The 17,568-nt window shown below is 38.1% G+C and overlaps 1 protein-coding gene across 1 annotated transcript; it reads right to left on the bottom strand.

Annotated features, from left to right (window-relative positions):
* Window positions 1-881: 881 nt before the first annotated feature.
* LOC147182162 (metalloproteinase inhibitor 2-like) lies at window positions 882-6,900 on the bottom strand. Its single transcript, XM_086099153.1, has 5 exons — window positions 6,569-6,900; window positions 3,883-3,962; window positions 3,709-3,811; window positions 2,319-2,446; window positions 882-1,466 (listed from the first exon to the last, which is right to left on the bottom strand). Exons 1-5 carry the CDS (start codon window positions 6,696-6,698, stop codon window positions 1,269-1,271), a joined length of 639 nt encoding a protein of 212 aa, XP_085955279.1. The 5' UTR covers window positions 6,699-6,900; the 3' UTR covers window positions 882-1,268.
* Window positions 6,901-17,568: the final 10,668 nt, after the last annotated feature.

The following is a 17,568-nucleotide window of genomic DNA, read 5'->3' as shown; positions in this document are numbered from 1 at the left end:
ACATAGTTAAAATAATTATTTACCATAATTTTTTTTTTTTTGCATGGTAGGATAAAGCTGTGAATCACATGATGGGCTGGACTTGACGTCATCAGTTTTCCAAAAGAACGGGTAGAGCAAATGTCCTCTTCTAATTCTTCCATATTCTTATAACATAGTTTGCCTTGATTGAATGTCTCACTCTACCTCATGCAACCCTGTTATGCATATGATCAGAATTATATATATTTTTTTACATATTTACATAACATTGCTGCTATGTAAAAAACACATGTCCATTTTGTTTTATATTTGTTTTTGGGTTGAAACTGAATGCAGACATCCCAAAAATCTTAAAAAATGAGAAAAAAAGGACATTAGTGTTAAATAGCAGCGACGATAAGCAAGTTTGTCCTCTTTGTCAGCAGGAACAGGTAGCTTCTACTCCTAAGAAAGCCAACATTCGTCCAGATTTGCAACTCGTTACCTGCAACCTTGTTGCTGTGATAGGGTTGCACTACATTAACAGCAGGGTTGTGAACATTTTACCATTTATCTTTGCGCTAATCAAGCCTCTGATATATTACCTATTATTGATGTATCAGAAAATCATAAAAGTGAATGTTTTATTTTTCAATATTTTTGAAGCCCAAATCTCCCATTCTGGAATGACCCATATATTTTTCTATGCATTATGCCAAAACTGGGGAAGTTAGCTGAGCTGTGTTCACCGTACGACACTATTACCATATCTTGAAAAAAGGGTTGAGTAACTCGTATCTCAAGAAACCGCTGTATATTAAAATACTATAGTGTACAATAGCTTGTTATCCAGCATCACCGTGTCGTGTTAGCAGACAGCAGCAGCAGATTTAAAGTAACCACTACATACAATGCATACATACTGTAACCATATTTAATAAACATTTCAACAAGGTACAATACTTTCCAAACAGAATTGACTTCAGAACCTGTATGCAAAAGAGTTAACATCTTTGTTCTTTTGACAGAATCTTTAACATCTTACAAAAATCAGCATATAAAACATAGGAGGGATCAACCCTCTTTCCAAACCCAACTCATAATTTTTTTACTTAAATATATTTGGCCTACCAGGAAAAAAAAAAAGTCAGATGTTGAAAACTATTAACATTGCAGTGAAGTTTAATACCAACTTGTGTGGATTGCATTTATTTCTGCAGAAACAGTAGTTTGTACAGAAGTGCTTTGGAGTCAGAAAGTGCGGAATTGTTACCATGAAAAAAAATACACTGCATCGATGACATGAGTTAAGGGTCTTCAATGTCCATGAATTCCTTTTTGGGTGAGATGGCCCCTCTGTACCAGGCGCAAGAGCCGTCGTTTCTCTTGATGCAAGCAAAGTGTTGGGCCTGCTTGCCATTGGTGATCTTCTCCGTCAGGTAGTCTGTCCACAAGCACTCGGCGGGGCTGCTGATGGCGCATGGGACCGAAGTGCAATGTGTGATCTGAGGGCAACCAAGGACAGGGATTTCATGAACACATTGGCACATTGTGGAGCGACTACTGAAATGCTCAAAATGCTTATTTTTGTTAAAGATAACCAAATATTATTAACTCATTCACTGCCATAAATTCATTTAAAAAAACAATTATTAAAAAATTTGGGGTGACAGGCGATTAATTTTTTAAATCGTACTTAATCGCATGACTTCACGAGTTAACTCACGATTAATCACACATTTTATGTGTTCTAAATGTACAATCAAAAATTCTAGGTTTTCATACTCTTGTTAACAAAAGTGGAAAAAAATGTTGAACTAATAGAAATAGTTCAAATGAATTTTTGACGTTTATAGCAGTCAATGGCAGTGAATGAATAAAAATAAAAAAAGATTATAAAAAATTTGGGGCGTAAGGTGATTACATTTTTTTATCGTAATTAATTGCATGACTTCACTAGTTAACTCACAATTAATCAAAACATTTTATATCTGTTCTAAATGTACAGAAAAAAAAAAAGGTTTTCATACTCTTGTTAACAACAGTGGGGGAAAAAACTTAACTAATAGAAATTGTTCAAATGAATTTTTGACGTTTATAGCCATCATCGGCAGTGAAGTTAAGTTAAGTCGTTTTTATAACACGTGGTATATCTCTATATATCTCGTGGTATTAATCTGTAGAAGCTGCTGTTTTGGTGAGCAATAGTTCAACTGGTCTCAATAAAGTTGCAGTAACAATAATGTCAATGAATGTGGCGTTTATTTGTTTCAGAGGACGATTGAGAAGCCCTCTATGAGTTTACAGAGCAGTATCAACCACAAATTCAAATAAAAATATATATTTTGTGTTCCTACCTTGCAATCGCAGCCCATTTCGTAGCGCTGCACCAGGCTCTTCTTTTGCGTGGCACTCAACTTCTCCCACGGCTCATGGAAGTTGCACAGGTTGACGTGCAGTGAGCTGCTGTTGGACTTCAGTCTGCCTGTAATGGAAGACAGGAGAGAAAATGAAGGGACAGAGAACTAAAATGGGTGAAATTTGTTTCTGCAGAATTTTTTTTTTGACAATGTAGTTTCCCATTGCCGCTAAATGTTCATGCTGCTTAACCTGTCTGTGTGTGCAACCAGGCTGGCTCCAGCCATGCGGTACATGCTGCAAGGTTGATATACATATGGTTGGCCGATATGATCATACAACGCATATCCACCTTTCGGCACTTTTCAAAATAAACGCAGATATGCGTTGTATGATCACTGGCCAAGCATAGACACTGGAGAGGATTTTCATTCCCGTTGAGGGCCGTCCTCAAATCCAGAGTATAAAGCCAAATGTTTGGATTGCTGTGGAATGTTCAGATTTTTCTATCTATTTTAATTGAAACTTTTGCACATTTTAGGCCTATACATAATTTCTGACATTTTTTTAAATTCAACTATTTATGTAACTTTATTTTCTTGTTTCAGACATTTCTGTTCATTAACACCAATATTTAATTCAAAATTTAATTATTTAATACTGTCTTTTTTGTATATTTGCTGTTGCACTTTATTCAAAACAACAATACTGAAGCAAATTGTGTTTACAGTAAATTATTGTTTTTGTGTGGTTTTTTTGTACTTATGGTCAGCCGAGATGACATTCAGTGTCCCGTTTAGTACTGTATCAGTGTAAATCGGTCCCAGGCTGATCATGTTCCTGAATTTGCTAACATTTCAGGTTAAAATTTTGTTTGGGGCGCTGTGTAGCCAATAGGGGGATTTGCTGAATTTGCCAAAATATTGCAGTACTTCAAAGATTTGCCTGCAAGTTTGCAAACCAGTTGTCTACTTTGATGGCCTTAATCATTGTGGGTTGCAATCTAGCAAGTCTCACATCTAACTTTACAAGTGTATTCATAATGAAAGAGTAGAGCATGAATGACCTATAATCACTATTATTGGCGGTGATAGGGGGCCCCAAAATAAAATTTTGCTTAGGGACCCATGGAGGCTTAGGCCGGCATTGCCCAAATACAAATAGGCATTTGTGAATAAGTACCTTTTCACCACTTAAGAGAAAAAATAAAATGGTGATGAGGAAAAGTCACAATTATTTTGTCTAAACATTTTTAGGTGGGCACAGTACTTTTGGTGCCTAATGCCCGTAAATGTACTGTCATGTCGATTGCTGCAGCCTCCTGTCCTAATACACCTGTCTCGTGCTACCATCAGTGTTTATGTCCATTGTTTGACCCTAGACACACACCTGTGATTAGATACTCTACGCCTTTAGCCAGAGTCACTCCACATAATGAAGAGGTTGGTGCAGTGTAGATGGCATCAAAATTCTTGTTAGGACCCTTAAACATCTGCAGAACAAACAAGTTAGTTATACTGTACATTGGATTTGCACACATGCAGATACATGAAAATCGTTTACCTTGGTTTGTTTGATGTCATACTTAATGGGCTTGAAAAAGTCATCGTCAACCTTCTTGCCAACCACCTTCGCCTTGATGACTGAAAAAACAGAATGCATTTTTAAATATGACATTACGTTAAAAACAAAAGGGGCATCCACGTTTGAGGATTTGGTGCAAAGACAGCAACACCACATGACTGTTTCGTCAGCTGTACCCTGAAGAATGCGTGTGCACAGCTGGGATCCAAAACACACGGAGGAAACCAGTCAGCACTTTGAAGACTAGAATTAAACAACGATAATTCCTCTAAATCCCACACAGCCTGCCTGTGTTTTCATATTTAAAAAAAAAAAACTGGGGATGAGGAAATCACTCTTACTTTCCAGCTTCCTGATTGGGAGGCTTGAATGTGAGAGGGGGGAATAGAACACTTCAAGTGGAAAAAATATGATTAAGGCTATACAGATGTGCCATTTCAGCTCTAGTGCATCCAAGTCCTCGAACAAAAATAGAAGCTCGTTGTGTCTCCAATCCAAAGACTGATCATATTCCAGGCAAGTGAAAGTATCACTGGATCACCATAGAGCCAATGCAGGTGACTCATACAATTCTTAACATAGAATCCACATTAGTTTTGTTAAGGTGCCAAAACATACAAGGTATGTTTTCGTTTATCTATCATGACTTGATTATAACAGATGATTCCAGAACGCAGTAACTCCTTTTATGGAGATGTGCAAAGCTGACTTAAGAAAAGTGGACAAATGAAGGGAACAGTGGTGATGGATGCAGCTGAGAAAATCTCCAAGTCCTCTGGCTACAATTTGTGGTAATACTGCTCGCCTGACTATGCTGAAATGTGTGTGTGTGAAAATGTGTGAATTATCCAAATGAAAGAAATTGGGTTTCAGACTGTCAGCACATCACTTGAAGCTCAAAGCCATGGGCAAAATACAAGGTCATGCAAAACTATTGGCTTCTAAATACAATGTGTGTATAATTAGTTTTAACAGAAGTCTTCATATTTCTGTGGAGTCCTTGCGGGCTGGGCTTGGCTCCTGGTGCGGACGTGCGCCAAGGATGGCGTCTCCTCGCTTGCTCAGCGGTGTATCTTTGTCCTGTTGTAAAACTTATTTGTGGGATTTGGGGGCTCTTGGGTTGAGTCCAGAGGTTGGGTGCATGGGTGGTAAGGAGGAGGGAGCGGGTGGTTGGCTAGGATGTGGGTTTTTATTGGTTGATTTGAAATCGCAATTAAAAATAAATAAATTGTAAAGCACTTTGAGCTGTATTTGCATGATGAGGTGCTATATAAAGTTGCCTTGACTTTAAAGTTACTTAGTTATTAAAGTTAAGATATTTGTTACTACTACAAAGTATACTTTCAATCTCTAGTAGCGCAAAAACTGTACATCTCAGATACTACGACATCTAATATCCTTGAAAAATCTGTCTTAATACTGATTATTGTGTATTTCCAGAGCGTGTGGTGTTGTGCACTTCGGCGGAGCAAACAGTTCAAAATAAGACACAAAGTAATTGTAAAAGTAGAAAATTGCTCTACCAGTACTACCATATCATAATATAGACATATAACCCAAATGTATAAAATATTCTTTAAATAAGTCTTTGGTAACTGTGTGCTTATTCTCTTTTTCTCAATGCCGCAAACTGAGATGCCAACTATTGTCCCTGTGACAGTGACAAAGTTCTATTCTAATCTGTTCCATTCTATTATTTCCCCCATTCTATTGTATTCTTTTCCACAAGTCCACTAAACGGAAGCATGAGCTTTAGTGACTACATCTTAATGCTACTGTATGGATGCAAAATGACATGCTAAAAAAATAGCATGACATCGAAGTATAAACCTTAGGATAATGCAATCGACTCATTACTAGAGCACTATGTGAAAAAAACAACTTTAAAAAAACGAAGTGCTGTGCATAAGATACAACTTAAATAAGTTACTAGCAAAATAACTGTTTGATGTAATGTTTGAATAAAATACAGGCTTATTTTATGTTTGCAAATGTGTTGTTCAACAATAAGTCTGTGTGTAAGTGTTGTTTTTTGAAAAATATACACGTTTTCTTCAGAATTGCAAAAATCATCATCATGTACGCTAGCTGGATCAGTGAGTAGCCTACTCAGATGTATACTCAGAACTGAGGCAGATGTTAAGAACTTTTACTTGGACTCGGCAGAAGCATCGAATGCTTAAAAGCATGTTTCAAAGTTACTTCGGCCATTTCGTCACAAATAAACCAAAAACTGAGTTGGACTAACGTCACAATGTAAACAGATTTAATAAGCAATATAACTTCAATTCCCTATATAAGCAAGTGCCTTTCAAGTCATTTACGAAGTAGACTGTACATTTTAAGCTGGATAGGCGGCAATCAAATGGTAAACAGTCATATAGAACTATTAGCAAAACCTTTGTTCCCTCGCCTTCCCTTGCTAATATGGTAAATCACATCAAGTACCAAGTTAGAAGTATTAATGCCGAAATTGTTGCACATAATACATTTGATTAGACTGTCTAAAATGGCACATTAAGTTCAACACGCAATATCAAAGCGTAAATACGTGTAACATATGGTCAGTAAACACTGCCCCAAATATACTGCGTATAGCGTTAGGCCCATTTAAAATTAAACAAACAAACAAAAGGCAATATATGTGGAGTTTCGTGAAACTTACCGACGTCTGCTTGGCAAAACGCCTGCTGCGGATGCGTCGTACCGCAGCTGCAGGCTTGTGTTCCTTCCTGTAGCCGCCACAAGTACAGCAGCACCAGGGGCAGCACGAAGCTCTTCACCGTCCAGCTCATCGTTGATCGTTCAGGACAACAAAGTAGTAATACAAACAAAAGTAGAAAACGAGGAAAAGCTTTTTAAGGTATTCAAACAGGGAATGCACGCACCGTTCTTGAATTGCAGCTCTCTTCAGTGCACAGGACGGGTTTGTTCTGCTTCGGACCACGTTCACGAGGGCCTTTTTTATGGCTGCAGAATCCGCCCACAAGCAACGTCACTTGCACAGACTGATGTCTTTTTTTCACCTTCGTGCAAAGGAAAAGCATGCATGCACACGCACACGCGTATGCACGTGTGCATGTACGTGACGTTATTAAAGGGGGAAAAGCGTTTAAAAACTCCACGAAAATTAACATAAGTCAACAAAAGCAAAGATGTATTTCATTAAAGAACCGACACATTCATGTAAAATAAATAGAAAACTGTCAACACTGAAGGTTATTTCTCATTCTCATTAAAAACTGAAAATTGCTCAATTTTCCAGAATGATTAGAACATATCAAGTGGGGAAAATGGAAAGGAAAAACTGACACTTTAAGTTTGATTCATCATTCATTACGTTCTATTAATGCATATAAGGCTATTTTCTATTTCATTTTGTAGTCCGTTTATTTATTATTATTGTTTTTTTTTACAAAAAGCATGCTGTAAGGGGGCCCCACTGAGGAGATTCCCTAATCCTGATTTCCCCCAACAGGTAGTAAGTGGCCCTATTACGGGAGATTCCCAACATTTTATCTAAAGTGTCAAAAGCAGCGCCATTGTTTTGTCATTGATATGAGCTAATATCAGCCATGTCTCAGGGCCCCTATAGCTAGGGGCCCTGAGACGTTTCGTGTGTTGCCTACCATGTTGTGGCATCTCTGAGTCCAGTGATTCTCAAGATGGGGGCAATAACTCCACGTAAAAAGCCGTGCGGTCATTGTTGTTAAGAATCGATGCAAAATAAATGGAATTGAATTCAAAATGCTTTTTTCTTTTTGCAGTGCCAGTTGTCAAAGGACTAGCTTTGTACAAACAGGTTGTTCAGCTGAGTCACTGGCAACTGAGTCACTGCACGTATTATATATGATTTAATTAGACATGTAAAAAGGGGAAAACATTGTTAATTATTTTCTTAAGAAACAAACATGTCCCCTAGTCTGAAATGTTTGTGAGACACCTTCACAGTAATGGGCTAAAGTTAGCAAGCCAGCTCATGTTGGCTTTGCGTGTACATGTTAATCCCAACATTTACCGAAAGAGGTTTCAAAAACAACTTTTTTAGAGCATGTCTTCACTGGAAAGGAGAGTAGTAGTAAGCAGAGTGGGCGTAATTTACACACGCCTGCCCTCTCCTTAATTTGGCACGTATTTTATTTATTGGGTGTTGCATTTACACCTGACAACACTCTAAATAGGTTCTTCCGAAAAATGACCGTAAAACTGGGGAATTAAGTAACGCAGTGGCGAGAACCCTGTTTGCGTCACTAAATGACGATAATCTGTAATTACATATCCAGATGTGACATCAATTCCATTAAAAAAAATTGTGCGTGGCGTCACTGCCGTGGTTTTAACAATCAAGTGAATGAAGTCACCCCCAATAGTAATGAAAACCCCCAGTAACAATGTAGAAACTCAGATGGTGCAACATGTCATATGTACATGGCTGTGACACGCGCTGAGTTGAGTTGTCTTCATGGACTTGATGCGTGTGGTCATACTCAGTCATTAAAGTACCACTCGCAAAATACAGAGGAAGACTGGGAGGAGCGAGTTGACATCATCTCAGAATTTAATAGATTCAATGTGGCGGCGAGTGCCCCAAACCATGTGCCCCATCTGTGAAAGACTCATGTTGTTATGGTCACATTCTTGACTTCCTTTGCCCTTACTCAGGCGAAATAATTGGCCTTTTGTTGGAAATTTGAATACGGAGTGTGTGTGTGTGTGAGTGTCTTTGCTACATTGTGTGTACATTGTGTGTGTAACTACTAGGGGTGTGAATTGCCTAATACCTGGTGATTCAATTCATATCACGATTCATAGGTCACAATTCGATTTGATACCGATTAATGCCGATACGAATCTATAAATTGATTATTGCGATTTTTAAAAAACTCAAATTTTGAAAATTTAATCAGTAAACTTGTACATGTAAACTGTAAGATTTGTATGAAAATGTATTTATTTTTCTGAAAATTCAGGCTTATAACTGAGCCACTGCATTTAACAAACAGGTTGCAATCTGTTTCATGTTTGAACAGCACTGAAATAGAATATTAAGGCTTAATGTTCCATTAATATAACATTCTTCCATGCTTAATGTGTGAATCCTAACCCTTAGTAAGACGTTTTGTTCAATATTCCCATTAAAAAAAATATGTTTAAAAATCGATTCGGCCGCATATCGAATCAATTTGAGAATTGCGCGCTGTAATATCGCGATATATTGCCAAATAGATTTTTTTCTAACACCCCTAGTAACTACCATAACACTTGAAATTCTGGGGACATTTTGGTGGTCCCCAAAAGTTCAGACCTCTTTTTGAGGGTCAAGACTTGGTTTTAGAGTTTAGGTTTGAATTGGGTTATGGTTGAGGTTAGGGTAAGGATTAGGGGTAGGCAATAATTTTTGATGGTTGGAGTTAGGGGAAGGGGCTAGGAAATGCATTAAGTCAATGAGATGTCTTCACGATGATACAAAGACAAGTGTGTGTGTGTGGGGATGGGGTGTGGGGGCATGGACAATTTCAAGAAATTTCAGTGGCAGTGATGTCTGTGAGTCTAAAATCTCAAAAGATGTAAAAAAAAATCTGTGGATATGACATGCAGGCCTCTAATTTGGTAGACAGTGCATGTGGAAAATTCTCACGCAGGTGCAAGTCTCGCTAGTCTCATGACTTCTATTCACATACTGGCATGACTCCATTCTTATAAGTTTAGAACATAATCGCAATAAAATGAGTTTATTCTTATAAAGTCCAAATGAATCCCCTCATGTATATGAGTTGTTTTATTTGTATATTTTAGAAGAAACTTGGATGTCTTTGTGTAATACTGGGAGGGAATACAGTAAGAGTCTGTTTTAATTACTACTGTCCGATCATACAAGGAGTGTTTCTCGTATTTTGGTTTCTCAGCAATTGGTACGCAGTTTTTGCCAACTACTGGCTTGACATACATAGAGTTTTGAGGTTTAGATTTTTCACAACTGTGAAGGAAAAAACATTGTCATTGATTCTAGGTTGTTGTGTATAACCTTTAGTGGTGATGGCATCGAACACACAATACATAACCCTGACTATGTATAAATAAGACGCAGTCCGTTTGGCTTGGCCGTCTTCCTTCTTGACATCATACTTGGCTACCTACTGTCTGGTTTATGGTCACACAGTGGTAAACACTTCCTCTATTTTCCACAGAAGAGCATATTACCAGCGTTGTTTGGCATAATTTAAAAAACAGACGGGAGACATCACGTTTTATCCACTCAGAATGACAAAAGGCCAGCACAAGGATTCCATCCAGAAAAGGGAAGATTCCCATACGCATGGAAATGTTGTAAGACGCATGACTCATTGGTCAAGTGGAATTTACCAGATGTTGGATGCAGAAAGAAAATAGGAGGAAATGACACATCACGAAAAAAGAGTAGTTCTTTGCTGTGTTTGGAATCAGAGGAATACCAGAAACCTCCAAACTGACCAAAGACTGACCCATTCCCGCCATGTCCTCAGCTTCAAGGCATTAATCGCATGACATCACAAAACAAAAAGTCCGCACATAGCTTTTGTCACTGCAAAACTGGCTTGAACCGCAGGAGTTGAGATCCAGATTGTTTTATAATAACATTTGGCTGTTGAGAGAAGGCAGCTTTGACAAAGAAGTACAGTATAAGCAATACGGTCAAAAGGGGCTAAAACAAGGGGGCTATAGAGAATTTAATACACTTTTCAAGAGTCTGTTACCAGAAGACTTGAGTCAGACAGAATAAAAAATATTTTAGGACTTGGGAGTTATATATCGCAATAAGTGAACCCCTGGGAGCTAGTGATTATAATAAGTTCATCCTTTTTCATTCATCAGCAGAGGTGGGTACTTCTGCCAATTGTGAATTCCCATCAATTACGATTGCCCATTTTCCGCCGAGTGCTTTCGTATTTTCGGGAAATTCTTTAGGACGCAAAGCCTCTCAAAAATACACGGAATGACAAGGGCTGTCTCAGCCCGATCGACAGACGTAAACCTGTTTTAGTCGGTGCTCAGTCCGAGTATTGTTTCGAGGCTTCGCGTCATGGTACACTCACCGAAAGGTGGGCATTGTCATTGACGAGAATTGACGAAAATGCCCATCTCTGTTTGGCGGTAACAGACAGCGAATACGAATTCTCCTGCGGAATCATCAGAAACTGTTTAGCCCCACCCCCCCAAAAAAAAGATATAAAAAATGTGTATCGTGTGTTGTTCAATATGATTAGTCAGCGAAAGTCCACAATGACCACAGGAGAGTGCGTCGTATTATGCAACAGTTCCTTCTCAACCTTTTCAACCCGATAACCAGGAATCAGGAAGAAGAAGATTCACTTCCTTCATTAACGTCACCAGTTTTACTTCTTTGGCAGTTTGTGTTTGCGCCCATGGAAACAAACCATTGTGAAATACTGTATTTGTGTGTCCCCAAAGTAACAGAGGTCAAGGTCACCAAGGTCACTATTCCTCAGCACTCATGCATTAAGTACAGATTATTGTGGTTGTGAATGAATTTTGACATTCACTGGTTAAAATTGACTTCATTCACATAATACTGTATTACAAATAATTTAATCACTTTATTTCCTATATTGGCCCCGCGACCCTTGTGAAGAATTAGCGGTCAAGAAAATAGATGGATTTCCTTTATTGCGACTTAAAGATGATAATTTTACAATTTTATTCTTTGAGATTTCCCGATAACTATAGAACTTCATTCCCATAACTTACATACAACTTTATTCTTGTAATTTTATGATAGTTTGTCCATCAATTTCTATTAAAAAAAAATATACATATATATTTGTGAACCTCTTGAGCAATTTGGATTTTCCAATTGTTTCAACCTGATTTTGTTGTTCAATCTGAACCATTACATTTTATATGAAACAACAGGTGTAGGTTTAGAATTTCAATGCATTGTTCTTTTTATTTTTTTAATCAATTGACACAGAGACAAAACCATGCCACTTTAGTCTCACCCAGGTGAACCCATACAGGCCAGTCATGCTGAGAGGAAGACAAATCTCAGGGGACCTCAGGAAGTGGTGCAATGTCCGATTAAGTGAGAGGTTCACATACTTTTGCACCCATGAAATCTGAGTTTTTCTTAAATCAACAACTTTTGTTCAAGAATGAATGGCAATATTATCATTATTTTTGTTGAAGTCCATTATTTTCAATGTCAGCATTGTAGATTGGGGTATGACTAACAATTTAATAAGGTTATATATTACTGCGGGGTTTACAAACTTTTGAGCAGCACTGTATATACAAACCCAATTCCCAAAAAGTTGGGACACTAAACAAATTGTTAATAAAAATTGAATGCAATTATGTGTAAGTGCCAAATTTCAATATTTTGTTCAGAATAGAACACGGATGACAGGTCAAAAGTTTAAACTGAGAAAATATAATTTTATCGTGCCAACAAATCAAAAAAAAGTTGGGACAGGTAGCAATAAGAGGCTGGAAAAGTCATTTGCACTTATTAAAAAAAAACAGCTGGAAGACAAGTTAGCACTAATGAGGTCCATTGGCAACTTGATTGGAGTATAAAAAGAGCTTCTCGGCGTGGCAGTGTCTCTCAGAAGCCAAGATGGGTAAAGAATCACCAATTCCTCCAATGTTGCGCAGAAAGATAGTGGAGAAATGTCAGAAAGGTGTTTACCAGGGAAAAATTGCTAAAAGGTTGAAGTCATCATCTACAGTGCATAACATCATCCAAAGATTCAGAGAATCTGGAACAATCTCTGTGTGTAAGGGTCAAGGCGGAAAAATCCTACTGGATGCCCTTAAACGGCACTGCACCGCAAACAGGAATGTGCACTGTAAGGGAAATCACAGAAAGGGCTCCGCAATACTTCCAGAAAACATTGTGGGTGAACACAAGCCGCCGTTGCCAGATGAAACTCCACAGTACAAAGAAGAAGCGGACCAAGAAGCGCAGGCGTTTCTCTGGGCCAAAATGGTGTGTGGCAAAGTGGAAACCTGTTTTGTGGTCAGACCAATCACGATTCCAAGATCTTTGTGGAAAACTGGGGCGCTCTATCATACTGACTCAAGAGGACACGCCAAGTTGTTATCAGCACTCCGTTTATAAGCCTGCATCTGTGATGGTATAGGGTTCGTCAATGCAGAAAGATATATTGAGATTGGAGAACAACATATGCTCCCATCCAGGCATCATCACTTTCAGAGAAGATCCTGCATTTCTCAACACGATAATGCCAGACCACATGCAGCATCATGGATGCGCAAAAAGGATCCGGGTATTGAAATGGCCAGCCTGCAGTCCACTTCTTTCACTTCTAGAACACATTTGGCGCATCATAAAGGGGAAGGTGCAACAAGGAAAGCCCAAGACAGTTGAACAGTTCGAGACGCGTGTTAGACAAGAATGGGACAGCGTTCCTATTTCTAAACTTGAGAAACGTGTTTCCTCGATCCCCAGACGTTTGCAGACTGTTGTAAGAAGAGGGGATGCACAGTGGTGAAAATGGTCTTGTCCCAACTTATTTTTAGGTTTGTTGACACCATGGAGTATAAAATCAACATAGTTTTCCCTTAAAATGATACATTTTCTCCGTTTAATTTTTTGACCTCTACTCTGTTCTATTCTGAATAAAATATAAAAATTTGGCACTTCCACATAATTGCATTCAGTTTTTATTCACACTTTGTATAGTGTCCCAAATTTTTGGGAATTGGGTTTGTATATATATATATATATATATATATATATATATATATATATATATATATATATATATATATATATATATATATATATATATATATATATATATATATATATATATAAAATAAGGCACATTTAATTATTCTCTTAACCTCAAGTAACTTTTTTCCTCCTAAATCTACGATAGTATACCTATAATGGTAACATTTTTGCTCATAATATAATAATTTCTGTAACCGCGGAAAGTTCTGTTATGTTCTAGGGTTAAGACATTTTTCTTATAGAATTTTTTTTCCTCTCAATAATATTCCAACTTTTTTCTAACTGTCCCACTTTATTCCTGTAATTTTGCATTTTTTTCTTCTAATATTTTTTTGTAACAACATGCTCACATTGTTCTTGTATTATGACTTACATCTGAAGAAATTGAACTTTTCTCTCAATTTTCCAACTTTATTCTCATAACTGTAACTCATATTACAGTAAGTAACATGCTAACAGTGTTTTTTTTTATTTAAAGAAAACAAACTTTTTTTGACCTTTGTAACTGGCAGGACATGCTAACGTTCTTGTACTTTTTACTTATTTTTTCTCTACAAATTTCCACTCAGTCATACTTACAGGCAATTTAGAGCCTTCAATTCACTCAAGAAGCATGCATTACAGTACTCAGGATTAATAATTATTCCAAATTATGAGTATTACAAATAAACAAGTTGTGCAAAGACTTACGGGGTCATAGTGTAGAATACAGTCAGATATTATTCACAGATAAACAAGTCAATTATGTGAAGAAATATCAGAGTTTGGTGCATGAATCAGCGACAGTGACCCATGAGAGATTGGTGGAGTCATCTTAGGCTTCTTGTGGGCTTGAGACATACATGTCATAACCCACCCGCCCAGGCATGTTTCTATGACATGAGGAGTGTGTGGTGAAAGCGTAATCGCCAAGGAAGAGTGTGTGACTCATATGGAGAATTTGTTTCATCCCTCATCAAACCCGCCGCTAACGCAGATCCTTTCATTCTTTGGCATCAAGCTCTTGTGGAGAAATGTTCCACCGTTTAATATATTGAAAAAAAATTACTGTAAAACCCTGCCTAGCAATGTTCGTGTTCATTGTAACTGAAAAAGTATCTATATGGCTCTGGCAAGTGCCAACAACATGAAACCACACCAAATTAGCCTAGCAGTATTAGCGTAAGCTAGCAAGCGTGCTAGCCCACTAGCTGGCGTCCAGCTCCCATTAACGAGCTATAAGTCACTTCACTTCCTGACTCTGATAGAGGTCGGACACATTAACAATAACTATTGGGAAGACGAACTTTTGCATCAATCAACAACTTGATAATCCACACAACTAGATATGTGAGGAATTACCACTTTGATTATCTGCATCCTATTGCATTCTGGGAGTGGGAATTAATAAGCTTCAGCTTCATCCCGTCAGTCCTTTTTCTTTTCAGGTATAATTGTATGTGAAAAGTGAATGTTGTAAATTGTCACTTTGATTGTACGAAAGGAAAAACGAAAACAATAAACAAAACAAAAATGCTAAGCGCCTCTTGCTGTTCTTCATTCAACAAAGGAAACTGAGTAATCCTGCGAGAACAGAATTAATAGCGTTCATGCATTTGTCCATGTTAGGTTTATTTGTTTCCTACGGTCTTGGCGCTTTTTGTTTTCGTCACAGCCGCATTCCTCGCCCTCCAAACACAATCTTGCTTTGTGATTGGTCAGAATTACCAGCAGTTCAGATGGGTGAATTTATTATTATTTTTTTTAATCAGCGGGCTCGGGACAAGATGGTTTCTCAGTTTGGTGGCATCTAGTAGGCAAGGTTATAAAATGCTACGAAATATTTAAGGGAGTGCTTCCCACATAGCTATGTCATACACATTGACTTTTCCGTTAAAGAGACAGAACACGCTAGTATTACAAGATTTTGTACTGATTGGAGTGGAGCACAAACTGCTTTCTTTTATCATTCTAGTAGACTGATGTCAGTGAACAATATTAAATCCCTGTCCTTGGTCACCTACAGATAAAACAGAATTCCCGGCTTTAAAAGGCTTACTCAAAATAAAAATTAATCAGCAGCAGCGTGCAGCAGAAGATTTTGAATTGTGTGTAACAGGTGTCCCAGCTGATAAGCATGGCCCATTGTTATGGGGAAAGCCTTCAGTCCATGGACAGGGGAGAGGTGAAGGAAAAGCATCCAGCAGCATTTCTTCCAGGAGAAGGTCCAGATAAAGGTTGTTTTGGGAACAGGCTGACAATATCAGTTACCCTTGAGTTTATAGCTGGAACTGCTCAAAAGGCCGTAATTAGCTGAATTTGGCTATCAATTTTCCAAGACGATATACCAACATCTCCACGTTGTTTACCATTTGCACAGTGTCCAAGAGTTCACTGGCCGCTTGAGTCTGAGTGTTGACTGCTCGTCTACACCATCTAGAAGTCTGGCAGCTTTCTCACTTCCAATAAAGCTGCTCCCGTCGGCTGACTTTTACATTACATTTTGCCAGGGTTGGGAGGGTTACTTTTAAAATGTAATTAGTTACAAGTTATCTGCTAAAAAATGTAGTTAGTAACGTAATCAGAGTACCATAATATTAAAGTAATGTAACTGGATTACTCCAATATTGAGTATGCTCATGAAGACAAAATAAAAATCACCACAATATATAGTCTATACAATGTGCCCCTGCTATTTGCGGGTGATAGGGACCCAGGCAGCCTACAAATAGCAAAAATCCTTGTGTAATTATAATGTATAATGCAATGTAGGCTATTGATTGATGGTCATATGCTGTTTTCAAACTGTCATTGAAAGCAACCACACCTCACAGTTTGACAGATAGGTCCAATGAGTAGGATGCGGGACATCAACTGCAAAATTAACTTTTATCCCAGTTTAGCAGTGTATATGTTGTGCATGATGTTAAGTGAATTGGTGGGAGGAAGATTTGTTCGGAAGGTGTAACAGCATGCCGCTGGACTCTTAGCTCCGGTAAGTTCCAGTGAATACCTGTCGCCATTTCCTCCTCCCGTCCATGAAGCTTTTTCAAGCTGCCCGCGTGTGGAGGACACGGACTAGTCAGTTCGTTCGCAGCTACCCGGCATGTAACAACGGTCCCACTCATGCGGGAGTCCACATGCTCTCTTTCGCTCTGTCCCTCTCGCATCGTAGAAATTTGAATCTCTCAAAGCAATCCCCATTTTTAATAAATGCACCTGTAATCTGATTACGTTTTTTCCTGTAACTAATGGATTAGTTAAAACAATTATTTTTTTTAAATCAGATTATGTAACGGCGGTACATGTATTCAGTTACTCCCCAATCCTGAGTTTTACAATAATCAGGAAACTGTCACCTCCAAACAGCAGGATACCAGTTATCAGAAGTCCTATTTGGACTTCTTTCACATCCTCAATGGACAGAGTAGACAGGCACACCATTTTCCATTTGTTCCAGGAATCTATGGTGTATTCAGCTGCAACTGTCCACTCGTGGCAAGCTGGCTTTTTCAATTGTGTTGAGACCAGCTGTCCAAAACCATGGTTAGATTTGGAAGAAATGTGGCGGAAGGCTGCGGTAGTAATTTAGACAGAACATGACAAAAGCAGCATCTGTTGTTCCTAGTATATCACATTTTTCTTTTTATATGTTATCTATTTAGTGTTACCCATGGCTTATTCAAGTGGCGACACTTCTTAGTCACCGTTAATGGACAATGTTATTGTATAGCGAATTTATAGTTGACAGAAATGTCTTGAAAGCAAGATTAGGACCTTTGAGTAGACCCCAGACTCAATTCGTTTTTCCTGGTGCCTTTTAGTACGTAGAGTTCTTAATCTTACGTCTGATTTATAGATCATATGCTTTGCTTTCTCAGTGCAATACTGGAAAATTGGCAGGCAGGTGATCACATCTTGAAGTGCAT

This window comes from Leptonotus elevatus, chromosome 1, assembly GCF_054856555.1.
Source record: "Leptonotus elevatus isolate MCC_2025b chromosome 1, RoL_Lele_1.0, whole genome shotgun sequence".
Taxonomy (NCBI): Eukaryota; Metazoa; Chordata; class Actinopteri; order Syngnathiformes; family Syngnathidae; genus Leptonotus; species Leptonotus elevatus.
This window is presented reverse-complemented; position numbering and strand designations above follow the sequence as displayed.